The sequence below is a fragment of the Pipistrellus hanaki genome (genome assembly GCF_964339955.1).
Source record: "Pipistrellus hanaki genome assembly, chromosome: 18".
Lineage (NCBI taxonomy): Eukaryota > Metazoa > Chordata > Mammalia > Chiroptera > Vespertilionidae > Pipistrellus > Pipistrellus hanaki.
In genome coordinates this window covers 2,100,120-2,127,970 of record NC_140520.1, presented here as the reverse complement: position 1 = coordinate 2,127,970, position 27,851 = coordinate 2,100,120, and the positions used below count along the sequence as shown (strand labels likewise).

Below are 27,851 nucleotides of genomic sequence, written 5' to 3'. Positions count from 1 at the left end.
TGTGTGTGTGTGTGTGTGTGTGTGTCCATATATGTACACATATGTGTATATGCATGCACACACACGTGTATACATCTATTATATACATATATATATTCAAGAGCTACACATTAATCACATATGGCACATTAATCAAATATGGCACATATCTCTACTCTTAACCGGTGTGGTCTTTTTGAAGGTTGGTTGTTCAGATAAACAACGGAACTCCCTTCGGTTGGCTCCAAGCCAAGTCTGAGCTGGAAGAAACCTGAGTGTGCACTTGGGCCCGTTTCCTGTCTTCAAGCAGACAGAGGAACTGAAGCCACCGAGAGCGAGGGACGGACTGTGTGTTCTCCGCTGAAAAGGTGGTATTTCTCAGCGACTGGGGCGTACACTGCTATTTCACGAATTGATTTTCTTAAGTAATATTTCTGTTGGCGATAGAAACAGTCAAGTAGCTATGTGAAATCCAATTTTTAGCTCGCTTAAACCATGGACAGCAAAGGAGCTATTCCGGGGAATCTTTTTTCCTCTAGAAAAGCCTAGTAGCAGTGGTAAGTATGGCAGAGGGGACATGTGTTCTCCATGGGAGTGAGACATTTCAGATGGATAAGCCTCCTCATGCAAACGGTTTGTCAAATTTTCCTGCAAGAGCACACCTGAAGCCTTGTGTTCTCACACGTGCACACCCTTCCCTGGGCATTTCCAAAGTCCCCAGCACTTTCACTTCTGGGTGGCTTTAAAAAATGCAATAATTAAAAAAACCTCTAGGATTTATTTGCTAAATGTACCGAGTTGTTAAAAATGAACAGATTTATTTCCTAAATTTGGGTTTATGTTCTTACAAGGAAGCATCAAAACCATAGAAGAACATGCCGGTTTTATTTTTATGGGGGATGCGCATTCACTAACCCGATCTCTGCTGAGTGTGGAGACGTTTCTGTTTGCTAGGCTGTCTCTGTCGTGTGCACACAACCGGGAGACCGTGCTTGTCTTTGTTTGTGTTGGGCTGGCCAAGGACACTCATGATATAATATTTGACTTAGACTTTTGTTTTATTCATTTTCAATGGTGAAAACTATCGTTCTCAATCTATGAAGAATTCTCTAGATGAATAAATAAGAAAATATGTAAACTCAAGTGATGAGGTATTTTAAAGATACAGTGCCAGTAAAAATTCTCTTTCCCACAATGTCCCACTGTCAGGTCTCTTACTCGAGTCTTCCTGGCCTGCATATGGAGACACACAGCTGGAGAGAAAGCCTTTCTGTGGATGTGAGTGAGGGCTGCAGCAGTTCAAAGCAGCGTCAGAGAAAAAGGAATAAAGCAATATCTAAACATCTTTATAGGAAGACAAAAATATTTTCTTAAAAACTAGTTAAAAGTTTTTCTTTTTTAGTCCTATAAAACACTTGCTTTTATAGGACACATGATTGTCTGTGTGACCACTCTTTCCAGAGGGAGATTTTTAAATACTAGGAAAGTATGACTTATTCAAATTAGATTTTCCATGCTATATTTAGTTTTACAGATGTGTTTAGTTCTAAAACTGTGGCTCACTGTACTCAGGAGAGAGTATGTGTATAAAAAAATCCCAGGAACCCTTCCACTCTCCTCAGACAGAGTCAATGTTAGCCCTGCACTGTGATCTCTCCCTTCCCTCAGCTTACTGCTTCTGTTCCCTAGAAATCCCTGGTTCTCTGTCCTAACTTTCCGTGGCTGGACTCTGAGAAACCGATCCGTTATTATTCCTTTATGCATAGCCAAGTTTGTTTGTTTTTAAGTTTCTCAAAGCTTTTGACCTTTTTCTGAGAGTTAAACAGGTTGTTCCTTTCACCCTATAACAAGAATCAAGAATCTCCAGCAAACTGACTTCATTCTATATAGTGCATATACTGGAAGCACACAGGTCACACACGAACACGCTCTCAGTCAACATACACAGGCATTCACTGGAGGGGTAAATCAGTACAAGCCAAGCATACATACATGTGCAAATGTACAATCAACAGCAAATTATTTTAGATCCTAATGTCCTTTGAATATTAAAAACGAGACAGCTCCTGTGACATTTATAGGAAAACTCTAGATGGAAATGTTCACGTAGAAGCAGCTTCATATCACATCTCGTGAGTTCCGTATCGCGCAGCAAAGGACCATGCTGAATATCATGCCGAAGATCTGAAACAGAAGGAAGCACTTATTAATGACTTTCAAATGATAAACATTGATGCCAAGGTCAGCAAACTGTGCGTCCAACTCAAGTTAACATGATATAACCAATAATTACTGGTTATCAATGGTATTTACTTAATTATGACGACTAGTTAAAAACGTCCATATGAACTGTACTTAAAATGCATTCCTATTGTATTACTGTTAAAAATGTAGCAAGACTCTGCTTTAAGAAGAGGGCTCTAGCCTCTAGAACAGTGTTTAATTGTAAAAGACGAATAATACACTACAGGCTTGGGAATTTTATATTTCAGGTTCATCTCTTACATATTTACTTTGAAAGGTGTTTATAATCACTAGATGTGTAAGTCTGCTTGTGGTCTAAATAGTTTCCTACTGTTGGAAATGCTTCACGTTTTTGCCCCAGTGACAGCATATTAAAAAGTGGACCATCTCTTCATTTCCGGTTCATTTTTAAGTATAAATGATCCTTCACTATTTAACCCAATAGTTTTGCCAAAGCATAAACGAAGGTGTTTGACCTATGGTATCACTGGTGTCTTCTACATCTTGGCTACTTCTCGGAGAAGCCAATGGCTTGGCAAGACCAGTCGCCACATATGCAGTTTGAATAGAAGGATGCCAAAACATCCCCTTGTTCTCCATCATTTTCCCTACAATTCTGCAGAGTCTGAGGAATGCGCTCCGTGGTACCATGTTTATAAACTACTGCCAGTGGTTTTTTTTTTTTGTTGTTGTTGTTTTTTAAGAAACCAGTACTACAACTCTCTGGTTCTCTCCTCCATCCTGACCTCTATCAGACCAGCATCTGGGAATGCTGAGTTAAAGAAGTTAAAGTGCTTATCAGTTATCTCAGAGGGGCGGGAGCAGACTTCAGTGAGGGAATGGCCTTCACACTCAGGCAGGGCTCCAAGCTCCTGGCTGACAGGACGCGGTCCCAGTGTGAGGCAGGGAGACACCTAATGGGCATTCGGTTAACTGACTCCATGGTGCAACGCTTATCTTGGGAAGAAACAACTGGAGGAGACTCTCAGTGTATTGACTCAAGATGGCCAACAGAGGGCATCCCCCTGGACTATGGTTGAAAGGCTGGACACAAGCCCTACCTCACGTGGGCTGTACTCTAGAGAGATGCCCCCGGAAAGACACTTTACCAGCCTCGTCTTGCCGCTGTCACGAGTCAGGGGTGACTCATACATGCTGATTCATTGAGATTGTAGCATTGTGAGGAGGGTCTATCTGATACTTCTATTATACAGAATGTTTTCAAATATTCCCCTCAGAGTGGCCATCAGGCTGGCCCCAGGGCCGGTGGGGGAGCCGAAGAGGTGCTCCTGGACTGGTGGGTGCTCAGCACAGTACACTCACCCCCTGCCCCGCTCCACATGCAGAGAAGAGGAGAGATGCCGGGTGTCCCCTGAGAACTGTCACTCACTGACTTCTTTGCAATAGAGGGTTAGAGGGGGTGCATACCCTAGCATTAGCTGTTAGCATGACCCCGGACAATGGAAATCACCTCTTTCCTGGCCCCACCGGATGCCAGGCTTGCTTCCCTTCAACTTTACCATCACAGGCCATTCTGGTGCCTCTTTCCACCCGCCCTCTGAGAAGGACTTCGGTTATGTAGACCTGAGACCCTCTCCTTATCATCTCTTGCTTGGTACTCCGACCACACCCTTCCGTCCCTCTCAGTCCTTGCACACTCTGCTTTTGTACGTTAGAAGGACCGAGCCACCTGCAGGTGCCCGGGGGCACTGCGCCCCACACTGGCACACAACGCTGTGCCCTTCGCCTGGCTTCTGGGTTGGGAACACACAGGCTGTACAAAGAGCAGGCATTTAGTGAGTGCTGTGCTCCAGATACGGTACAAATTAATTTCTAATAATACTCCGTATGTGCTATCCCTCTAATTACAATCCTTCTTTTCGGGTGAGGGAACCGAGGCCTAGAGAAATGAAGGCACTTTCCCGTGATTCCCAAGGGCTTTCAGGTGGTGAATCTCGGAGCCGAAGCCGGACCGTGCGGGGCCGAAGCTCACACCCACCGTCAGTCACCCCTGTGCCGCCTCTGCCAGTCACAGGCGACAGGGGCTGGCCTGACGACGTTGTAAATTTTTAAATTTAATATCTATTTTTTATTAAGGTATTATATGTGTGTTGTAGGAAAAGACCAGGAACCAAACATCACGTGTCTAACTTAGGCGCGGTGGCTTTAAAATGGGAAGTTATTACAGTGATAAACTCAAGGTCAACAGTAGGTTATGGTATATGTATCATGTTTTAGAGAACTTAATGTATTGAATTAGCTTTGTTCATAGATGTCCTGTCTACAGATGTCTTTGTCTTTCAGAGGACATCTCTCCTGAGACACTGCCGGCACACGTGAAGAGAGATGAGACGCAGAGGGTCAGGGCCTCTCGGAGGGCCGGGAGGTGTGCCTGGCGCTTTCTCACCGTGAGGCCTGCGATCCCAACGCCCACAATGCCGATGAGCTGCAGCTTCACGCTGATGATGCTCTCGATCTCATCAATGCAGTTCTGTGTGGGAAGGAAGAGTCAGGATTAGCAACGATGCTGCAGCAGTCCCTTCCCATCAGGGGTACATCCCGAGACCCCCTGGAAGCCGAAGCCGCAGATTGCACCACACCCTGTGGGTGCTGTTTCCCCCACACGTCATTCCTCTGCGCCTAGAGGAAGCGCTTCGCCGCTTCTCTGGGGCACATCTGAACTGCGTCATCACTGCTCTCGCCATGTGGGGCGACGACTGAGTAAAAACACCGAGGATATTTTCCCATCGGTTTTTAGAGAGAGTGGGAGGGAGGGAGGGAGACGGAGAGAAACATCGATGTGAGAGAGACACATCAATTTGGTTGCCTCCTGCACATCCTCAGGGCTGGGGATCGAGCCTGCAACCGAGGTGTGTGCCCTTGACAGGAAGCAAACCTGGGACCCTTCGGTCCACAGGCCAACACTCTATCCACTGAGCCAGACTGGCTAGGGCCCTGGTGAGCTTAATGAATGCCAGAGCATCCGCCTCTTTCCCCCACCCCGCTCCCCTGTGTCACAGAGATAAAGCCGAGGCCGGAGGCACAGGGAGGAGAGGGCCTCCCGCAGGGAGTCTCCCCGGAGGCAGGGCATCTGACGCTCCGGCGGGAGAGGACCCCGGACAAGCTCACCTTGTGTCCTACGAGCTCCTTGGGGCACGTGGGCTGGACGGGCTCAGAGCTCTCCTTCCCGCAGCACTGAAACTGGAGGCAGACAGAGCTTTTAGGAGCGGGAGGGGGAGTGGCCGCACTGGGGCGCCATTGCTAGGACCGGGGTGTGCGTATGTGTGAGATGTGTGTGTGTGCGTGTGCATGTGTGTGTGCGTGTGCGTGTGTGTGAGTGTGCGTGTGTGTGGTGTGTGTGTGTGTGCGTGTGAGTGTGTGTGTGTGTGAGTGTGAGTGTGTGTGAGTGTGAGTGTGTGTGTGTGTGTGTGTGAGTGTGTGTGTGTGAGTGTGTGTGTGTGTGTGTGTGTGTGTGGCAACTCCAGGCCCAGCCCCGCCCCTGGGAAGAGCTCGGTCACATAGTTGTGCGGGCAGAATGAGAAAGTGACTCCTCTAAAGTTGGCCGAGTTTACAATGGGAAGTGACTCAGGACAACCCAAACAGGGCAAGCAGTTAACTCCATGACTGTGTGAGCTGCTGTCTCAGGCAGGCGGTGGGCCTTTGGACCGTTCTCTCGGCCCAGGCCCGGAGGGAATTTCATGCGGAGCAGCTGAGGGTTAGGAGCTCCGGGAAGGCTGTACCCTGGGCACAGGCTGGGACGGGGCAGCAGAGTGGCCACGGTCCACGCCAGGGGCTGGAAGATCGGGCTTGGAGACGGGCCAGCAAACAGGTGTCCTGCCCGGGCTGGCCCTTCCCAGACAAAGGGACTGTGTGAGGCGGGCCCTGGGGGAGGGAGGTGGACAGGGTAAGTGCCTGGCACCTTCCAGGACATCCCGTGACCGACGGGAACTGGGCCACCTGACAGCCGCCCAGCGGCCCGCTCCGCCTCCGGGGCACACGGTCAGGAGGCCAGCGGGCCCGGAAGCCCCCCTCCTGGCCGCACGCAGCCCGCTCGGGGCAGGAGGCAGGTCCCCCCGGAAGGAAAGGAGCCCGCTGTGTCCGGTGCCCCTTCGGTTTACAAACGAGGGGGCACGGGGCTTACAGGAGGCCACAGAGCTGTCCAGAGGCTGAGCTGCAGCTCAGAAGGACCTTTTCTGACCTGAAGGCCATGGCTGTCTCTGTGACACCACAATACACAGGGAAGCTGATGTGTCTGGGCCGCTTTCTGGGCGTCCTTATGGGAGCTCCTCTCTCCGGGCACCTGTCCTCACTTCCTCCCCTGAACTCCGTGCTGGGCCTCTCCCTCTCCTGGTTCTCTGCCGGTGAGCTTGGCACCCACGAGGGCAGAGAGACAGCGCTGCCGCCGCACCTGCCTCACTGGATTTACTTCTATTGATTGATTGATTGACTGAGTGAAATTTACCAAAATTTCTAAGTTTTAAAAATTAGGCTTATACAACCTAATTATATAGTAGAACCCACTATATAAAAGCCAAATAAAATTTACAACAACTCAGGAAAGCATAAAAATTATAGGGTTGTTTTTTTTGCTATTATATTTGCCAGTCTTTGTGAATTAAAGCTGCTTGCTTAAATATCATGGCAAATAACGAAGAAATATGCAAATCATGTATATACTATGATATGCATTCCTGAACATCTCGTTAGGTTGGGAAAATAGCATGAGGAAATAGTTAGAAAGAAACTCTAAATGCAGGAAAATTCTTTATGGGTGCTTTCCAACAGTAAACTTATATACTATTAATAAACATATATATTTATTTATATATATATATGCACATAGAAATACATGCACACACATATATACACACACATATATATTATAACATGCAATTTATAAAACTATGCAATATCACATGCATCTTATGTTCAGAGAGAACCTGGCTCGCACGCCGTCTGTGGAAGATGCGCTTTTAGGAAGAAGTGAGTTACTTACCGCTGAGTGGAAGGTAATGAGCGTTCCGTTCCCCCTTCCCCTGCCTGTAAGGTAGTCGTGATAGGCCTCTTCGTACACGGTCTGCACGTGCCGGATGGCCTGTGGAATGCCGGAAACCGAGGGCACGGTGAGTGGGCGGTCTCAAACATCCCCCTTCCATCCAGGAATGCCCCTCTTCCCTCCTTCACAAACACGTGTGCTTGTCTGTGTCTTTTAAGATAACTCTGCATCTCTGGAGCAGAGGATCGCTTCTGGAGTTTCTAAGCACCTTCTGAAGGTGGAAGGATGGGCTAGCCAAGAATGGTTTTCACAGACGGAGAGGTTTCTCACAGCGGAGGGTCTCGACCTGAATGAACATCAGCACCGGCTGGTGCCAGCCCTCCCGGCCGCCAGCTGACGGGGATCACGGCCAGGTCAGGGCCTGTGCTGCCTGGCACCGCACTGGCTAACAGTCCTCAGATCTTCTCATGACATGGTTTCAAAGGTTTACGACCAGGGAAAACTGCTCAGCATTCAAATATCACATACAACGCAGAGAACAACAACGTTTCCAGCATAAAAGCCTGGGATCCCAAATCCACAGAAATCTCAAAACATCATAAGACCAATTCCTTTACCTACTACCACAACCAGCTACCTTAGGAGGATTCCAAACAAGGTGGTGTTTACTTACTATACATGTTTGCCATTTTTTAAAATCCAGAAAAATTTCATAAACACCACAGTGACAGCGTGTGCGTTGATGTGAGATATAGTAAACGTAAGATTCCATTCTAGCTCCTGCCCCTTCTCACTCCTCTTTCCCACAATGTGTTCTAATCTCCGACAAGGCCCCTTCCTCTGTGGGTCCTCCTGACGGCCTGTTCCGGACACGGACGGTCTGAGCACAGATCTGAACGAACCGGCTTCAGCGGCTCCCAGAGGTCAGCGTTAGTTTTCGGGGGCGTCCTGGCCCCTGTCCAGGCCGAGCCCTAAGGCTACAGGGCCGAGAATGAGCATTCTCCCCGAACCCTCTTCCTCACGCCTGCAGCCGGACCCCTATTCCGTTTCAGACAGGATGCCCTTATACTAGCGATCCTTTAAAAAAAAAAACCCGGGCCCCTGTGTGAATCTGAGGAAAGCCACGCACTATCCCCCAGAGAGCTGTGGGCATGCGTGTGCCGCACGTCCGTGTGCTCAGTCCCAAACCATGTTGCCAGGCTGAACGGCTCTGCGTAAGCGGCCTCTGCGGGGATTAGCTGGTTTCGTAATATCGCGGTGGGTATCGCTGTCCTCATTTCCTTTGCCGGAACGAGAACACGCTAACCACAGTGAAGAAAACACCGCGCGGCGGTTGTACTTACTACATCCTTGCCTATGAAAGCAAACACGCCCGTGGTCACTTCCGCGGCAAATATCACCAGCAGGCAGGCGAAGAACTGCAGAGAGAAGGCACGGACCTCACTCATTCAGTGACTTTTCAATGGGTCTAGCTCCTTTCATGCTAGCTGCCCTTGAAAACCGTTAGGCAAGGTGATTGCTTTGAATTGACCTAGCAGGAAGCATTTGCTCCTTAGTGTCCTTGTAGTTCATTCATTCGATCGTCACTCATTCATTCATTCATTCATTCATGGAGCAATTGTTTATTGAGCATTTATTCTGTGCCAGGCACTGTCCTTGGTGCTGGGTGTGCAGTGGTGCATAACTAAGATCCTCCTGCCGCTGCTCCATGGGCCTCACGTGAGAAAGGAGAAGATCTGATACACGAGTAAAGCAATAACAGTTGAGTCAGATAACGTCAGACAGCGATACAGAAATCCCACCACCTGTGCAGGGAGCACCTGGCGGACAAAAGAGGTTCCGTAAGAACAGGAGAGGCGGAGAGAGGGACTGGGGGGCCCGGCTTCGGGGAAGGTGTGATCTGAGACTGCAGTCTGGAAGCTTCTTTGTGGAGGTGGCAGTGGAGGTGGGCGTGCCCTGGACAGGTTTCTGTTCCCGTCTGTTGGGTCTGCTCTGATCGAACTAAGCTCGGAGATGCCCGGCAGGGGAGAGAGAGAGGAGGGAGGGCAGGGAAGTAACTTAGACATTTTACTTCGCAGACATCGCGGCTGCAATAGCAGGGACCGGCGGCCTGGTGGGGAACAGAAACACTCTCCTGCCTGACTCCTCCCTCCTCCCTCCTCCCGCTTCCCTCGGCCACGCTGGCGCTGCTGCAGGGCAGTTCGCAGCAGCTATTCCGTTTGTAAGACCAGCCGCCAGAGCGGGGTCTGGGGAGGCACTGCTCTCCGTGGCGATGCTTTTCCTGGAGGTAACAGCCTGCCCTGCTCTCGGAGCCTGTTGCTGCCTCACTCGCTATGAAAGTGTTTTTTTTTAAGAACAATCATAATTGCCCCTTTTAATTACCAGACACTTTCCTCCCCAAACATCTGTGCACTGGTGACCTCACTTCCCCTCCCCCAGACTTTCCACTGAGTCCGGACACAGATAATATTGTTCTCGGGCAGCGACGAGGACCGGACCGGGGCGCGGGGTCACTGCCAAGGTCTCCGCGGGCCAGGCCGGGGAAGAGCTGGCTCGGGGGCCAGACGTGGGGCTCCCTGCAGATCGGTTCCCCCCCCCCCCCCCGCACTCCCCGGCGCCCCCTGGCGCCCACTTACCGATCCGAGCACGCACTGCGACTCCCGCAAGGCCCCGCAGCAGCCGCAGAAGCCCACGGCCATCATCAGCGCCCCGGCTCCCGCCAGCACGTACAGCCCTGCGGGGAGAGGGGCGCTGACCCCGGCACCGCTGCTGGGGGGCTGCGGGCCGGGCGCTGCCGTTAGCGAGGCAGTGGGTGACCCGGGGGAGCTGGCTGGTCTCACTCACCTGCTGTAGCCGCACAAGGACCTTGGAGGCAGGTGCCTACTGGCCCCCCAAGAGCAAAGGGAGCCGAGCTTACCGAGGGGAGGGACCTGCTGGGTGTGCCCATCTCCACGGCCCCGCGCTCCTCACCCCACAGGCCTCCTGTGCCAGGCGCCCCTCCTCTCCCGTCCCCGTCCGCCCAGAGGGGGCGGCGCTGCCTGGGTGTGACATGGGTGACGCCGAGTCCGAAGCTGTGAGGAGTCAGTGCCAGAGCGGGGCCCTGCCCAGCCCGCCGGGAGCCCCTCGCTGCTCAGGGACTCTGGGGGCGATGCTGCCTCCGTCTGCCGAGGGCTGAGGACCGGAGGTGGAGGGAGGGCTGAGGCCTGCCCGGGCACAGAGGGAGGCGGGAGAGGATGGGGCACAGGAGAGGAGGGCGGACACAGCGAGAAGGCAGCAGGCTCTGTGTGAACTGTGAACTTCAGAGGGGAACCCCGAGGCCTGGCCTGGGGGAGGCTGTGTTACAGGAACAGCTGCTGAGGAGGGAGGAGGTCGGACACAGCAGCGATGCTGCTGCTAACACTGACCACGCCCGCTACCTTTGCCAAGGCCATTTTCCGCACACCCCGCACAGATTTACTCATTTAATCTTCTCCACTTTCTTTAGACAGAGGAACTGGGCTGCAGAAGGGTAAGCACTTTGTCCGAGACCGTGGAGCTGGGATGACACACCGCCGCCCCCCCCCCTCCCGCCTCTGCGGCAGCGGCAGCTGACGCCGCGGGAACCAGGGCCGCTGGCCGCGGGAACCAGGGCCGCTGGCCGCAGGCACGGCCTTCTCCCCGGAGAGAAGGGCAGGGAGCGCCGCGCTCTGGGAGAGAGGAGCCAAGTCTTTTATTTCCTCCCTGATCCCGAGATAAGTGAGAACACAATGCGAGGCCTGGCCCTGGGCTCCTCAGAAAAGGCCATCGCCCGCTGTATGTTTTTGCATTTTGCTCACATGAGTCACCTGGAACCACGCCCGTTCGCAGCCAGGGTGGGAGCGGGGGCCACGCCCACGGGGAAACCCTGCGCCGGCCTCGGGGTCCCGGCCCTCCGGGTGCTGACGGGGTTTGTGGGCGCGGACGGGACAGGAGCTCCCTGCCCGCCGGACTGCGCTCCCCTTTTCGGGGGGAAGTGGGAGCCCTCTCTGCAGTCCCGGAGCTGTCCCCCCCCCAATTGTGTCCGCTTCCTGCTCACACCCGCTCTGCCCCCCCCCCCCCAGCCTCCCGCTGCAAGGCGCCGGCCCGGGTTCCCCCCCTCCCCACCCCTCCCCGACCTTACCACCTCACACCCAGCCCCCTGGGGATTCGCTGGCTCTAGCTCCACCTGCTCTCGTCCGCTCTGTGCACTTGCAGGTTCTCACATGTGTGTTTCCCTCACTCCTCTGACCCAGAACACGCCTCGCACACGCAGAAGTCCCGGCAGCGTGGTTGGGGGTGAAGATCGAGAGAGCAAACCGGGCCTGAAGTCCTGCGCTGGCCGCCTGCCACGGCTTATCGCGACCTGAGACACCGGCTGGAGAGACATCTCTGCAGATGTCCCCGACGCCACAGGGGCTGGGCTCTGCCAGGGTCAAGTGGCTGAGACGTGGCCTCGGACCCTGAGCAAAGGCCCCGGGGCAGGAGCCAGCCCGGGGCCCGAGGAGGACGGACTGCCCCCAGGGGAACCAGCCGGCTCGGTCCCCCGGGCAGAGGCCTCGCCTTCTGAAGCGGGAGCTCCTGAGGGGCCGTGCTGGTCTGCAAACACCCCGTCCGTGGGCCGCGGGGCCCCGACTCCCAGCAAACACCCGACGCGGCCCCAGCACCCAGGCCCCGGCCCCTCCTCGGCACCCCCCCCCCGTGGCCTGGCCCAGCGCCCAGGAGCCTGCCGGCTGGAGCGGAGGGGAGAGCGGAGGAGAGCTCAGCTCGTGGCAGGTGCCCCGGCCACCGAAGGCAGCTCCCGCTCTGGGTGTTCACAGCCAGCATGCCCGTGGCTCCCGGGCCACCCTCTCCGCCTCTGATCTGGCTCCAGAAACAGCTGGTGAATGAACACGCTCATCGTCACGTTCTAATTCCAAGATGGTCGCTGCAGGGCCTCCCCCTCCCCAGCGCCTGTGTGACTGTCTGACCTACTTCCCAGCCCCCCAGGCTGCCCGGGGCCTGTTCCTGGGCTCGGGAAGGGGAGAAGCCGCGTGGAAGCGGCGACTGCGGCACAGCTGGGCCCCGCGAGGCCCTGATCCCCGGGTGACCTGCCGCCGGAGGGCCCTGGCCACACCCTCGCTGGTGTCTTAGTTCCAGAATCTTCTCTCCGGTGAACACGGAGAGGAGGCTCAGCGCCCTCCTCGGAGCCCCGTCTGCGTCCGTCCCCCGGCCTTACACTGCCCGCCCCCGCCCCCGCCCCCTCAGGGCCTGGATGGTGGCCGCACGGTCATCCATGGCAGTGGCCTGTGGCCGCAGATGGTACTCATACCCGGCTAAGGACGATTTTTCATCTAAAAGTATTTTCCTCTGCCTCTGCAGCTCTCCTCCCTCTCTCCCGGCGTGCCCTGGACGCACTCGATTGCAGGCGTGTCTGGAATATGGGGACTCGGTTCACGGGGAAGGCGAGGGCTTGGGGTCTCTCTCAGGAACGGCAGCCATCAGCTACTGATCACTGTCCTAACGTGTCATCCAGCCTCTGCCCAGAGCCGGGGAGGACAAGCAGTGACGTCAGCCACTCTCCCACGCTGACCACCCGTCGTCTGACCCCTCCTTCATCCTTCCGTCTCTTGTTCTCTCATGCGTCCGCAGGCTGGCTCTCTCCTCAGCCTGCCCTCCTTCCAGTGAAAACAGAGCAAATATTTGTTCGGGGCTTATGACACGTCAGGCATGAAACCTGGGAAGTCACCCGCTCCCTCTGCCTGTGAAGTGTTTACGTCGCACAGCGGAGGCGCCTGAGAGGCAGAGGAGGGAGTGGCTGCCCTTGGGGGCACAGCCGGCAAGGGGCAGCCTGGCCTCAGCCGGGGCCCAGCTCCGAAGGGCCCGCCTGAACCTCTGCCAACAGGGACTCGGCACGGGGACTCTCGGCTGGAAGTCCGTTAATGTTCAATGTGTAAGTGCAGGGGGGCTGCTCTAGGTTATTTGTGGGCTTTCCTGAAAAAGCATGGAGCTGGGGGCCAGCGATCCAGGGCTGCCCGCCGGCTTCCGGTTCCTCCACGGTGACCTGCCCCGTGGCCACCGGGACCCGCTCTCTCGGTGAAGCGCTTTGGAGAAAGTGTCTCCACCACGTCAGCGACAGCCCAGCTCTGCTCGGCAGCTTCCAGGAATCTTGGGTACAATGGAGAACCCAGGAGTGAAAAAACACACACACACCAAAACCCGACCGGAGTGAGTCAGAGTCTCAAAGGCAGCCAGCCCTCAGCAGGCAGCCTGGAGCGCCGGTGCCCAGCCAGCCAGGCCGGCCCGGCTCCCGGCGGATTCCACAGGGAGCGGCCACCCTGACCCCCGGCTGCTGCTGGGTGGGCACCCCTCCGGGCAGCCCACCTGTGAGTGTCCTCCACTCAGACCTAACTCCACGTGCTCCAGCACACAGTCTGGCCGCAGGGCCTGCTCCCCGGGAGAATCCTGGGCCCTGAGGGGTCTGTCCCTCCGAGAGGCCGCCCCAGACCCAGTCTAACAGCAGCCAGAGGGGCAGGGGCGGGATCTGGAAGGCAGAGGGGCTGCCCCGCCCCCCGCCCCCACCAGTTCCCTGAAAGACGAAGGTCACTCCGGCCGTTCCTGCCGCCAGCTCCACTTGTGCCAGCTCCTTTCTCCACGCTGGCACCGGTGGACACGGGCACCGGGGCCGGTTGCCAGGCCTGGGCCTGGGCTCTCAGGGCCTCGGGAAGAGGCAGCCGGCGGCAGGCGGTCTGCCTCCCTCCCCGTCCTCATTCCCCCGGACCCTGGGCACTGCGCTCGGCTGGGTCCCGGCAGCCAGGTCTCCTCCAGACCTTTATCCCCAGAGAGGGCCTTCTCTCCGTCACCAGGGAGGGAGGACCGAGGATCCCAGGGAGAAAAGCTCCCCACAAAGATGGAAGGATTTCTCCTCCAATCCCGGAGGCAGGGAGCTGGACCCCGTGTCCTCCCGAGGCCTCTCTGGCCCGGAGGGACTCGGGCTGGGAGGCCCCGTTTCCCTAAGAGCCACTTGGCCGTGCCAGGCCCGTCCCAAACACTCAGCAGTGGGGCGATAAGAGCTTAATGGGCGGTGTCCTGGCACCCGCTCTGAAGGGAAAACAGAGCAGGGCCCTGTGACCTGGAGCCGGCCTGCTTCTCCCGCAGCCCTGCGGCCTCATGCTCTGCACATGGCGTCCTGCGTGGTTTCCTGCTCCTTCGCTGCAGAGAGCGGGGACCGCTCCTGTTTGGGAATGATTCACTGAGGACAGACATCGTGATTCCTAGGAACATGCACGTTGCTCAGTGGGTTCACATCAGCAGCAGTATGTGAAGCGGGGACAAGGCCCCTGGTGTCAGAGGAACGGGGGCAGGCCTGGGGCCAGCAGGCCCGGCTGTGGTCTCTGCCCCCCCTCCCCCCCATTCACACACCCCGTGGACAGCTGGAGAACCATGGCCACTGCAGCCCTCCTGCCTCCCCGCTGGCCCTTGGCTTCTGTGCTCAGCTGGGGCAGATGCCATGGTAACCCAGCTCCCCGAGCCTCCGGCACTGACCGCAGGTGTCTCCACCGCCAGCAGCCGCTCCGGGCTGGCTCGGGGAGGGGAGGTGCGGCTGCCGAGGGAACCGCAGACCCCCTCCTGCCCCCGGCTGCCAGGGACAGCCCGAGTCCCATTTTTGGAAACATTGGAAAGATTCTTTCCAAAAATCGGGACTTTTTTAAAACACCGCGGGACGCGGGAAAAATTGTTAGAAATCAGGACTGTCCCACCAACACCTGGACGATCTGGTCACCTTAGTCCTGGAACCCAGGTTCCCGATAAAAGCCATGACTGACTCCGGGCCTTCCCTCTATGACTGGGATCATTGGTTGTTTTGATTCCTTCTGTCCCTGAATGTAATGATGCTTGATAACGTCCTATGTAATAAAAGGCTAATATGCAACTCCACCCAAGGGTGGAGAGACTGTCACTATGACGCCCCCTGACCACCAGGGGGCAGATGCTCGGCACAGGAGCTGCCCCCAGGGGGTCAGTGCGCTCCCACAGGGGGGCGCCACCCAGCTAGAAGCCGGGCTCATGGCGGCAGCACTAAGGACCCCTCAGTCCTGGACGGCGGGAGGCCGGGCTGGGCCCCCTCCCCGACCCAGGGCGTGAATGGCGTGCACCGGCCTCCAGTTGTGTAATAATGCTTAGTCACGTTTGATGATGTTTATTGTTTTCTGTTTCTTTCTTATCAATTCCTACTGCAACCATCATGGGTTATGCCCTTATGTCTGACTGTATCAACAATCTTTTCTTTCCTTTTATTGAGTTCATTGGGGTGGCACTGGTTAATAAATGTCATAGGTTTCAAGTATACAATCCTATAACACATCGCCTGTAGATTGTGTTGTGTGTTCACCATCTCAAGCCTCCTTCCATCACTTTCTACCTCCTTCTCTCTCTCTACTCAATCTAGCTCGTTCTTTTCTGTCATGTGACTCTCATTCCATTGCTGCCCGAAGAATCTCTAACATGGCAGTGAGGTCAGACCTCCCCCGACTCTCAATTAGTCTTCTCCTCCCCACCAGATTCACTGACGGGACACTCAGCCCTCTGTCCTTCCTCCGTCCCTCCCCCACATCTGCAATCTCCCCTCCCGCCACGCCCGGCCCTCCACCCCCCACTGAGCCTCCCTCTCTCCCCTCCCCTCCTCTCCCCTCCCCTCCTCTCCCCTCCCCTCCTCTCCCCTCCTCCCCCCCCCCCCCCCCCCCCCGGCATCTGCATCCCCAGACACAGAGGGACCGACACAGCACCCCAAACCCCGTCCACAGCTGCCTCTTCGTTTTGAATTGTTTTCCTCGTGGGCCGTTTCGAACATAAGCCCACAGAGCAGAGCCCTGACCCTGCAGACGGCCGAGTGGGGAGGGACGGGGGGCGCCCACACCCCCTGGGGCCGCGGGGCGTTTGGAAATCTCCGGGGGATGAACTGCAGTTACATCCTGGGCTTCTCTCCGGAAGCGGCTGGGAGAGTGCCTGGGCCGGACCCCCAGGTCCCCCTGGGTGTTGGGAAGCAGAGGGCGAACCCTGCGAGGAGGGGCCCCTCCTGGCCCTGCTGCCCCCGTGCTGCCCCCGCAGGCCCGGCCTCAGGGCAGGGCCTCTCCCTCCTCTTCCCCCTGTCCCTCCCCCCGTCCCCCCCTCCCGGAGGCCGGCGGCTGCCTGGGCCCAGGGTGGGGGGCAGCCCCGGCCACGGCTCCGGGGGCACAGGCACTCACCCACGTACAAGTGCTCCGGGGACTTGTCCCCCGACGGCAGGTCCTTCATGGAGCCCCCGAACCGAAACCACAGTCCGAAGGCGATGACGGCCGACCCCGCCAGCTGGAAGGCAAGCAGGGAGCTTTAATTTTTAAATTTTTTATTTTATTTTTTTTAAACATATTTTATTGATTTTTTACAGAAAGGGAGAGGGATAGAGAGTTAGAAACATCGATGAGAGAGAAACATTGACCAGCTGCCTCCTGCACACCCCTTACTGGGGATGTGCCCGCAACCAAGATACATGCCCTTGGCCGGAATCGAATCTGAGACCCTTCAGTCTGCAGGCCGACGCTCTCTCCACTGAGCCACACCGGTTTTGGCATATTTTTTTATTTTTATTTTTAATGGTATAAAGTTTTACATAAGTCTCCTTTTCCCCCAATTGACTCCCCATCCCAAACCACTCCCACCCCGGGCAAGCCCCGGCTTTATAAATAAAGTGAGGGAGCCCTGACCGTGTGGCTCAGTGGATAGAGCGTCGGCCTGCAGACTGAAGGGTCCCGGGTTCGATTCCGGTCAAGGGCATGTACCTTGGTTGCAGGCACATCCCCGGTGGGGGGTGTGCAGGAGGCAGCTGATCGATGTTTCTCTCTCATCGATGTTTCTAATTTTCTCTCCTCCCTTCCTCTCTGTAAAAAAATCAATAAAATATTTAAAAAATAAGGTGAGGGAAGGGCGCGCACAGGAGCAGCGGTGGCCCAGGGGCTGGGGGCTGGGGGCCTCGTCCTTCCTGTCTCCCCCAGGAGGTGCCATGAGGCGCACAGAGCCCGGGCCCTGAGGTGGCGCTGGGGCTGGACTTGCCCCCGTTCTGCAGGCCGCCCTGGGCCATGGGCACACCCAGCCCGGGCAGCCCGGAGTGCCTCAGCGAGAACTTTCCAGTCCCGGCCCCTGGAGGCCCTGGCGCCCTGCCCCTCGTCCCCCCGTCCCTGAGGGCACTCGGCCCCTCCTGACCAGCCCCTGCACCCAGACGCCGGTCATCGAGGGCAGGCTGAACTCGGACCCGGGACCCGCTCTCTCATCTGGAAGCAAACACACCGCCCACACCTGCCCCTCCCCGCGGTGCCCGGTGCCCGGTGCCCGGTGCCCGGGGGAGGGCTGACTCAGAGGCCCGGGCCCCTCCCCTGGGGCCTCCGGTCACTGCCCCGCAGGCAGGGAGGGAGCCTGGCCGTTTGGTTTTTTTTTTTGGTTGCTATTTTGAGTTTCCATGGAAAGTGAGGAAGGAAAAAATAATTTCTGAAAAAGCAGGGTCTGTGCGCCGTGCGGCTCATGGAGAGGCTGAGCGGCCGCTGGCGGCTGGCAGGGTCACGGCCGGCCCGAGGCCGCCCCCGGGGCCTCCTGAGGCCGCCCCGGAGCTGGGGTCCTGTCCGCCCCCAATGCCCGCTCCAGCCGCACCCCTCTGCCCACACACCGTCCGCAATCCCATGGGCCGGTCCCTCCACAGACGTTCCTGGGCACCTTCGGGACTCCAGGCCCCGGGAGGCAGGGGTGAGGGGCAAGGGTGCGAGGTGTGAAAGCGGCCCCTCATCCTGCCAGGCCCTCCCGCTGGCGTTGGGCTGCCCGGCCTCTCACCCAGGAGCAGGGAGAGGCTGCCCCGCCCCCCCCCCCCCCCCCCCCCGCCCCGGGGAGGCAGGAGGACGTGGTCAGTGAGGCCGAGGTTTTTTTTTTTTTTTTTTTTTTTTAATATTTTGTTGATTTTGTACAGAGAGGAAGGGAGAGGGATAGAGAGTTAGAAACATCGATGAGAGAGAGTCATCGATCAGCTGCCTCCTGCACACCCCCTACTGGGGATGTGCCCGCAACCAAGGTACCTGTCCCTGACCGGAATCGAACCCGGGACCTTTCAGTCCACAGGCCGACGCTCTATCCACTGAGCCAAACCGGTTTCGGCGAGGCCGAGGTTTAACAAGGAAAAGTAATATCCAAGTCAGGGGCCCTTCCATCTGGGGCTGTGTGTAGGCCTGGCGCCACCCCTTGGGGCCAGCTGCTGGGTGTCATCTGAGGACCCTCCCTTCCCGCCCTGTCCCTCCGGGCCCGCTCTGCCCCCCCCCCACCAGCTCTGCCCCCCCCCCCACCAGCTCTGTCCCCCCCGGCCTGCTCTGTCCCCCCCGGCCCGCTCTGTCCCCTCCGGGCCCGCTCTGTCCCCTCCGGGCCCGCTCTGTCCCTCCGGGCCCGCTCTGTCCCCTCCGGGCCCGCTCTGTCCCCTCCGGGCCCGCTCTGTCCCTCCAGGCCCGCTCTGTCCCCTCCGGGCCCGCTCTGTCCCCTCCGGGCCCGCTCTGTCCCTCCGGGCCCGCTCTGCCCCCCCCCCCCCCACCAGCTCTGTCCCCCCCGGCCTGCTCTGTCCCTCCAGGCCCGCTCTGTCCCCTCCGGGCCCGCTCTGTCCCCTCCGGGCCCGCTCTGTCCCCTCCGGGCCCGCTCTGTCCCCCCACCCCCGGCCCGCTCTGTCCCTCCGGGCCCGCTCTGTCCCCTCCCGGCCCGCTCTGTCCCCTCCGGGCCCGCTCTGTCCCTCCGGGCCCGCTCTGTCCCCCCACCCCCGGCCCGCTCTGTCCCTCCGGGCCCGCTCTGTCCCCCCACCCCCGGCCCGCTCTGTCCCTCCCGGCCCGCTCTGTCCCCTCCGGGCCCGCTCTGTCCCCCCACCCCCGGCCCGCTCTGTCCCCTCCGGGCCCGCTCTGTCCCCTCCGGGCCCGCTCTGTCCCTCCAGACCCGCTCTGTCCCTCCGGGCCCGCTCTGTCCCCTCCCGGCCCGCTCTGTCCCTCCTGGCCCGCCCTGTCCCCTCCGGGCCCGCTCTGTCCCCTCCGGGCCCGCTCTGTCCCCTCCGAGCCCGCTCTGTCCCCTCCCGGCCCGCTCTGTCCCTCCTGGCCCGCCCTGTCCCCTCCGGGCCCGCTCTGTCCCCCCACCCCCGGCCCGCTCTGTCCCTCCTGGCCCGCCCTGTCCCCTCCGGGCCCGCTCTGTCCCCTCCGGGCCCGCTCTGTCCCCTCCGGGCCCGCTCTGTCCCCTCCGGGCCCGCCCTGTCCCTCCAGGCCCGCTCTGTCCCCTCCCGGCCCGCTCTGTCCCTCCTGGCCCGCCCTGTCCCCTCCGGGCCCGCCCTGTCCCTCCCGGCCCGCCCTGTCCCTCCAGGCCCGCCCTGTCCCTCCCGGCCCGCTCTGTCCCTCCGGGCCCGCCCTGTCCCTCCGGGCCCGCTCTGTCCCCCCCCCCCCCCCCAGCTCTGTCCCTCAGGCCCGCTCCCCGGGGCCGTCCTCCCATGGCTGACCTCAGCGAGGAGGACCCGCGGCCGGACCAGCTGGAGCCGGAGTTTCCAGGCTGCGGGAGCACTAACTGGAGGAGGGAGGGACGGCCAGGAGCTGGGCTCCACCAGCTTGGGGGATTTATTATTTGTCAAAAGGGTAACACCTCACGGGAGAATGTGGGAAGAAATCACGCTGAAACATGAACAACATTTATCTTTGAAGAGTGGGACCTTTCGCCGTCTCTCCCAAGTCTCCTGCCCTAAGCGCCCAGAACGCGCCCAAGCGTTCAAACGCTGTGGCTTTTAGAAGTATGATGTGGTGGTTTGTTCCATCAGGACAGCGCGGGGAGGGCTCCCTAGGCCGTGCCTCAGTGTTAGAAAACTCGCTTCCAGGTCACTGCTGTCTCGGGGGAGAGAGGGAGAGAGGGAGAGGGAGAGGGAGAGGGAGAGAGAGAGAGAGAGAGAGAGAGAGAGAGAGAGAGAGGGGAGAGAGAGAGAGGGGGGGGGGAGAGAGAGGGATAGAGGGGGAGAGAGAGGGGGGGAGAGAGAGAGAGAGGGAGAGAGGGAGAGAGAGAGAGAGAGAGAGGGATAGAGGGAGAGAGAGGTGGGGGGGGCCCTTGGGAAGCCTGGCCTGGGAGCACCCAGGCCGCGGGCGGATGTGCCAGCAGAGCCCGAGGCCCCGCCCCGCCTCCCTGGAGACCTGGGGAGAGTCTCCAAACACGGGTGAGAGCTGTTGACAGAGGCGCCGGGCCAGGCCGCAGCCACGGCCGCCGCGGGGGAGGCCGGCCAGGGACACCCGCCGCGGCCGCAGCTCCGCCGGCTCTAATTTACGGCGTCTGGGCCGGCCCCCCCGGCTGGAAGGCATTTGTCCGCCGGGCACGGCCGTGCTGGGTGCATAATGGAAAATGAAAAGGGAGGTTGCAATTTAAAGCCGCGGGACAAGGAGAAAATATCTGCTCTCTGCCATCCACGCCCCCGGCCCCAAACCACACGGGTTTCCTCCTGAGTCACGGAAACTGCGGCTTCGCTAACGTCATCGCCGCCGAGGGAACCCCACCCGCAGGGACACGGGGAGGGCCCGCCAGGCCGGGGCTGCTGCCACACGGTCCCTGCCCGGGACAGCGGCATCGACAGGCCGTGTGGCCCAAAGGGCCTTTCAGACCCGCTCCTGGCCGGCTCTGGAATGACCGTGCTCGCTGGGCTGGGGCAGCTCTACTACAAACTGCCTGGAAAAAAAAAAATCGCCGAAACCGGTGTGGCTCAGTGGATAGAGCGTCGGCCTGCCGACTGAAAGGTCCTGGGTTCGATTCCGGTCTAGGGCATGTACCTTGGTTGCGGGCACATCCCCAGTGGGGAGTTTGCAGGAGGCAGCTGATCGATGTTTCTCTCTCATCGATGTTTCTTACTCTCTATCCCTCTCTTTTTCTCTGTAAAAAATCAATAAAATATATTTTTTAAATATCATGCCGAGTCTAATCCAGCCAGGAACAGTGACAAGTCCACTGCCATGGAGCCGTCGCTCCGCGGCCCCGGCCTGGAGGAGGAGGTTCACGGGTGCCGTGCCGGAGCCTGCGGCCCCCTGGACCCTACGTTTAACCTTCGCAGATCAGAGCCCAGGCCCACCCACACCTCCTCTCCCGCCAGGCTCAGGCCCCCCCCCCCCCCCAGTGTCAGAACCAATGAGGAGCCGGAGGCACCGCCTGGGGTCCCCTTCCTTCTCCTGTCCCCACTGGGCGTCTCCTCTCACTCCCTCCCTCTCCTCTCACTCCCTCCCTCTCCTCTCACTCCCTCCCTCTCCTCTCACTCCCTCCCTCTCCTCTCACTCCCTCCTGCTGTCTGCTAGGGGGCCCGCTGTGGTCCCGGGCACGGGCGGATGGGCGGGCGGGCGGGCCGCGTTAGGCGTTGGGGAAGCTGATGGAGAGGACAGGACTCCGTCTAACAGGGAAGGTAACCGCGTAAACCAGCGGTCGGCATTCTGCAGCTCGAGAGCCACATGAGGCTCTTTGGCCCTTTGGGGTCCTGTCCCCAGCTCTACCTCACCTGGTCCCGACGCCGAGAACCCAGTGTTTCAGCAGAACTCAGGTTAGACTCGGACAAGCCCCCACACCGGATTTATTAAAACGTTAGCGTGGATGGAATCCAGTGGAAATCACGGAAGCCTAGTGTGGTGTTCCAGAGAGATTTTTCTTAACAGCAACTTTCCCAGAAACCACCGTGGGCATGAAGGCGGGAGGGCCGGGCCAGTCACAGGGGCCTGGACAGACGGGCGGACGCACAGGGGGAGCCCGGCCGGGGCTTCCTGGGTGAGTGAGCGGCTCCCAGGGCCCTGCCCCTGCCCCCAGCGGGCCCGTCACCCCCCGACTCTCCGGTTCACAGCTGCCTGTCTCCGCCGCCACTCTGACGGTAGGGGAGGCTCGGCCCGCTCTCTGGGACATTTGTCTAGAAAGTCTGCTGCTTCTGCGTGGTCACCCTGAATGCGGCGCCCTCACACAGCATCTTCACCAGCACACGCGTGTGCACCGAGCGGCGGCGCGCAGCAGCCGGAGGGATGAGCACAGGGCTCTGCCGTTCCCTGTCTGTGATCCTGGGCGAGTCTCTTCCCCTCTCCCCCCCTCCGCCGCCTCGAAGGCAAAGGGAAGGTAAGAAGATCGCCCCCCACGAGAGTGAATGAGTTCCTGTCACGGACGCAGCGCAGGGAGGCCTGGCACTTGGGGTTATGATGAGGGGAGGCTTGCTCATGTTACACTCACACCGAAACGTGAGCCGACTCCAGGGACGAGACACCAGTCCCAGGAGACCAGCAACCGGCCTCGCCCGCCGCCTTTCCCCGTGGATTCTAGGCTCGCTCTGCCCTCCTCCCATCCACACGGGACTCCCCGAGGCCCCCAAACCGACCGCTGTGCCAGGGCCCCGCCAGGGACGGTCCCCCTCTCTCTTCGGTTGTAGTGTTTATAAGACCCAGGAAAAGAAAGACAGGGAAAGTAATTTATGGAAGAACAACTGTAAGTAGTCAGGAGCTCTCCGACAGACCTTCCTCCAACGATACAGACCCAGGTCCTCTCCCTCTGCGCTGCCCAGGACTGCAGCCACTCCCCACCCACGGCTGCTGAGCGCTCGGGATGTGGCTGTGTGGTTTAGGAGCCGAATGTTAGATTCCTTTTCCCGCGAATAAACCTGCCGGCCTCGTGTGATCGGGAGCAGAGCCAGCCCATGGGGCAGTGGGGGTCTGGAACGGCATGCTCATCGAGGCTCCCGCTCCCCTCCCCGCCCTGCGGCCTGGGAGCGGTGACCCCACCGTGCCTGGGCCACGGCAGGAGCCCGGCCTGACTGGCTGGGTCCGCGGCCCCGAGCCAGGCTCCCTGACCTGTCACATGTAAACGGGGGTGACAGCTGAGGGTCCCTGGGAGGATTAACTATACAACATGTAAAGCCACCAGCCCACAACGTACATGACCATAATAGCAACTCTTCTCCTTCCAACGTGTCCCTGAAATTGTCTCTTGCTACGCACCCTTTCTCAGCTGCCATCTTGCTTTCCCTCGGCCTCACACCGGTCTGGCGTGCTTTGTGCACCCCTTAGCACCCGCGTTTCGGGAGCGAATCTTCGGAAGGGATGCTGGAGAGGACAGTTTTTAAAAGCACACCCCGTCTCCCGAGAAAGCGTGTGCGGCCTCAGGAGAATCCCATGATCTTATCTGCGAGGAGGAACAACAGCGACACCCGCCTCAGACCACTGCTGTGCTGGGCACTGGGGTCAGTGATGGATCTGGATCTCAGGGTCCAGTGTCTGACCCCCCGCAGACCCCGTGAGCCACCTGACCGCAGTGCCCGCTGGGGGATAATGTCCGTCCCACCCGAGCCCAGGCTCGGCTCCCCGGCCCACGGACCGAGCCCTGACCCCGGCCGCCTGGACACCAGCGGGTCCAGTGGGTCCGTGTCCTCTCAGACTCACTGTCCAGCCTTGAGCGCCCTCAGTGTGCTGAGCCATTTTCTAGGTGATTTTCTGCAGACGTGGTTTCCTTGATTCTTTACCACAGTCTCCTGAGGGGTGTTATCAAACCAAGGGCTTGTGCTTTCCCACTCGTGCTTCTAGTGTGTAAATGTGACAAGCACTAATGTATTATTGAGTCTTTGTTAGGCCTAGGTACCATACTTGCTACTTTAAATATATTTACTCATTTTTATCTGCACAAAGACCACAGATTGATGTCGGTACTTGATCACGTCCATTTTATGGATGAGAGAACGGAGGCCCAAAGAGGCTCAACAACTTACTAACCAAGCCCCCCTGGTTAGTAAACGGCATAGCCAGTGACCACCTCCCGGGCTCTGAAGTCCTGGATAGGAATTGCCAGGCTGCCGAGACCTGCCCGGGTCTACCGGATGGCTGGACCTGGAGCTCTGGCCTCTGCAGACCGGGCCCTGTCAGTGAGTCCCCGCCCTCCCAACACGGGGTCTTCCCGTCCACATGAGGGGAGGCTGGGCCACGGCCACGGCCACTCTCTTCCCATCCTGACAGAAACCGGAAATAAAGACCATCCTGCAACAAGGCCCAGGAAATCCCTATCGGCCTCCTGGGTGGTCTAGCTTCTCGGTGGGCCCCAAAGAACACCTCCTTCGGGTATTTCTTTACAAACAGCCTCCTCAGCAGGCCGGGGGGCTGCGGTGACCGTTTGAAAGAGGTTTGGGGAAGCGGAGGAGGCGGCCTCCGTCAGCTGCCGTCGGTTCAAACATTTCCCACTCCCCGGCCACGTGACACCGTCTCCACAGACGGCACCTGCCAGGCACCGCCGAGCGGAACCCGGGCGAGGAGGACAGGGGCCTCCGACGGGCCATATACGGATCTGCCTCTCGCAGCCAGCGGCCCGCTTCCTGCCGGCGGTAACCCGGGCAGCGGACGCACATGTTAGGGAAGCGCCCGGCGCACAACAAACGGAGGAATAAACAGCCCAGGTTCCCCTGCACCGCCCGTGCGGCTGGCCGGACGGGGTGTGTTACTGAGGTTGCTAAGCAACAGAGGAAGAAAATAAAGGGGATCTCGGCGCAGGGCATGGAGCTACGCTGTGCAGTGTGATCACAGCGTCTGGAGTTAGACCCAACAGGGGCTGGATGGGGTTTCCTTCAGGTTAGACGCCAACCATGATAACAGAAATTAATTTAGTGGGGTTCATGGCTGGGCTTTACTTATTATTATTATTATTATTATTATTTAATCCAACGGTGATGCCAGCCAGTGGACCTGGGCCAGGAGAGCTGGGCCAGCCTGGCCAGCTCTAGTGAATGCTTATGAAATCAGGAGCAGCCGAAGCCGGTTTGGCTCAGTGGATAGAGCATCGGCCTGTGGACTGAGGGGTCCTGGGTTCGATTCCGGTCAGGGGCATGTACCTTGGTTGCGGGCACATCCCCAGTGGGGGGTGTGCAGGAGGCAGCTAATCGATGTTCCTCTCTCATCGATGTTTCTAACTCTCTATCCCTCTCTCTTCCTCCCTGTAAAAAATCAGTAAAATATATTAAAAATAAAAGAAAATCAGGAGCACTAAGACGACTTCAACCAACCTGCCGGAGGAGGTGCCAAACGGTTTGTTAAACTGCAGACCCTTAAGGCCCGGGGTACCCCGCCCAGGCCTCCGCGCCCCTCGAGAGTTCCCGGCAGGAAGGGGGCGCTGTCACCCGGGACCTTCTGCCTCCGAAGGGCGGGCGCCCAGCATCCGAGGGTGTGTGCACAGGTCCTGAGTCCCCGCTGAAGCCGCTCCTTCCGGGAACACTGCCCCCCCGCCCTCCGCCCTTCCCCCCCCCCTGCCCCTCCAGCCAGGAAAAACAACCTCAGAACCTGGGGCGGGACTTCTCAGAATCAGGTTCCCTCAGCGACAGTGGAGGGAGGCATCTAGATAGTTTATCCCAGACCATCACTTTCCCTAAACCAGTGGTCGGCAAACTGCGGCTCGAGAGCCACATGAGGCTCTTTGGCCCCTTGAGTGTGGCTCTTCCACAAAACACCACGGCCTGGGCGAGTCTGTGTTGAAGAAGTGGCGTTGGAAGAAGTTTAAGTTTAAAAAATGTGGCTCTCCAAAGAAATGTCAATCTTTGCGCTGTTGATATTTGGCTCTGCGGACGAATGAGTTTGCCGACCATGGCCCTAAATCGTCAGGTACCTGTTTCAGTTCGCCCCTTTCCCTTTGGTTGTGCGAGCACAGACGCAGGAGGCTGCCCGGGGCGTGGGAAGGCTGCCTGTGGCAGCTGCTGTTCCAGGACCTCAGCCTCCTCCCCCCTCCCCCTCCCCCATGGAATCAGGGGACAGGAAGGCCCCCTGGGCCCCTCCTGGGCTCCGTCTGTGCGAGCAAAGGGCAAACCAGCAGGTAATCAGCAGGAGGAGAGGCCTCGGTCCTCCAGGTAAAGCCGAGGATCGATTACCTGTGCAAATAGCAAAGTCCGCCTGCACCAAGCTCTCTACCCTGCCGTTCGTGTGTTCCTGCTGCAGACGGTGCCTGAGTGCCTCCTGTGTGCTGGGCCTTCTCTGGACACGGAGAGGCAGCCGTGAACAGACCGGGGGGGGGGGGGATCCCCGCTCTCAGCTCCAGTGGGAAAGCCCACAGCACAGACTGAAGGTCACGTGTGCTCATCCTAAAGCGAAGACGAGCTGCCAGTCACGTGGCAAACATACACCCTCCCCACACGGGGGGGGGGGGGGGTGAGGGAGAGCCAGGGCTTACGAGGCCTCTACGCCCAGGCACTGGGCAGTCACAGCGTGTGAGCACTCGCTCTGCACCAGGCTCCCGGGGAGGCGAGCTCACATACAGTCCCTGTTTCCCTTCAGGCCTCTCGGCAACCCGCTCCCCTAACTGTACAGACGAGGGGACGGCTGGAAGTCAGCAGTCAGCGCTCCGGCACACCCTGCGGGGTCTGGGCATGAGCCTGATCCTCTCACCAGAGGGTGGTCACACCCTCCCTCGCTCTGCTCCTCAGCCGGCAGGCCGTGTCCCCCCTCCTCCCTGCCCACCTCCACCCCTCCGGCCCTCTGGTTCCGCTGAGACATCTCTTCCCCGGAAGGACTGTCCTGCTCACTGTGGCTGTGACCCTGTGCTCATCTCCTCCAGGAGGGGCATCTGACCCCACCAGGTCCCCGTCTTCCTACTTCCCCTCCTCACTGCCTCTCCGGCCAGGAGTGGGACATCACTCACTTGACTTTATTCTGTCAGTTTTGTCCCTTGTTCTATAGGCATCGGTCTCATGTCCTCCACTAGATTGGCCACTTAGAGAACAGTGTTCTATGTTTATAAATTATATATAGTCACTAGAGGCCCGGTGCACGAAATTCGGGCAAGAGGAGGCCGGCACCAGTTTCCCTCCGGCCCCTGACCCGGGCCTCCCTCGCAGCCCTGACTGCGTCCTGAAGGTCGTCCAGAAGGACGTCTGGAAGGACATCTGGCCTGATTAGCATATTAGCTTTTATTTTTATTTATTTATTTTAATATATTTTATTGATTTTGTACAGAGAGGAAGGGAGAGAGATAGAGAGTTAGAAACATCGATGAGAGAGAGTCATTGATCAGCTGCCTCTTGCACACCCCCTTACTGAGGATGTGCCCGCAACCAAGGTACATGCCCTTGGACTGGAATCGAACCCGGGTCCCTTCAGTCCCCAAGCCGACGCTCTATCCATTGAGCCAAACCAGTTTCAGCTGCTTTTATTATCTTAGATACGTTACATATCTACGTATACATGTGTAAATTATCTTTATAATGCTTGTTTAAGAATTATTTAACCGAGTGGCTCTTGAACTTGAGCGTGAATCAGAACGCCCGGAGGGCGTGCTAAAGGAGCTTACTGAGTCCCTCCCCCAGAGGGTCTGATCAGCAGGCCCGGACCGGGCTGAGAATGTGCATTTCCGACAAGTTCCCAGGAGATGCTGCTGGTGCCGGGGCAGGAACCACGCAGGGAGACCACAGGTTGGGAGTGGAATGTACCACTGGGCCGAGCAGCCAGGAGGCTGGGTCTGAGTCACCGCCGCGGGCTGAGTGACCTCGGGCACGCTGACCCACCTGAACCTGTCCCCTCACCTGTGAAAACGGGGACAATGATGGTGCCCACGTCCGGGCCGTGTGAGGACGAAGGGTAAGAATGATGCCAGGAGCATAGTACTGCCCCCG

The 27,851-nt window shown here is 58.4% G+C and overlaps 1 protein-coding gene across 1 annotated transcript in view; it reads right to left on the bottom strand.

Moving 5' to 3' along the window:
* Positions 1–1,018: 1,018 nt before the first annotated feature.
* The window catches only part of TSPAN2 (tetraspanin 2), a 28,588-nt gene continuing 1,755 nt past the window's right edge, over positions 1,019–27,851 (bottom strand). Inside the window, exons 2-8 of the mRNA XM_084865465.1 lie at positions 16,438–16,540; positions 9,856–9,953; positions 8,563–8,637; positions 7,220–7,318; positions 5,353–5,424; positions 4,631–4,714; positions 1,019–2,163 (exon numbers count right to left, since the gene is read on the bottom strand). Of these exons, the coding sequence (XP_084721591.1) occupies positions 2,098–2,163; positions 4,631–4,714; positions 5,353–5,424; positions 7,220–7,318; positions 8,563–8,637; positions 9,856–9,953; positions 16,438–16,540 (597 nt within the window). The 3' untranslated portion in view covers positions 1,019–2,097. The remainder of the gene's footprint in view (positions 2,164–4,630; positions 4,715–5,352; positions 5,425–7,219; positions 7,319–8,562; positions 8,638–9,855; positions 9,954–16,437; positions 16,541–27,851) is intronic.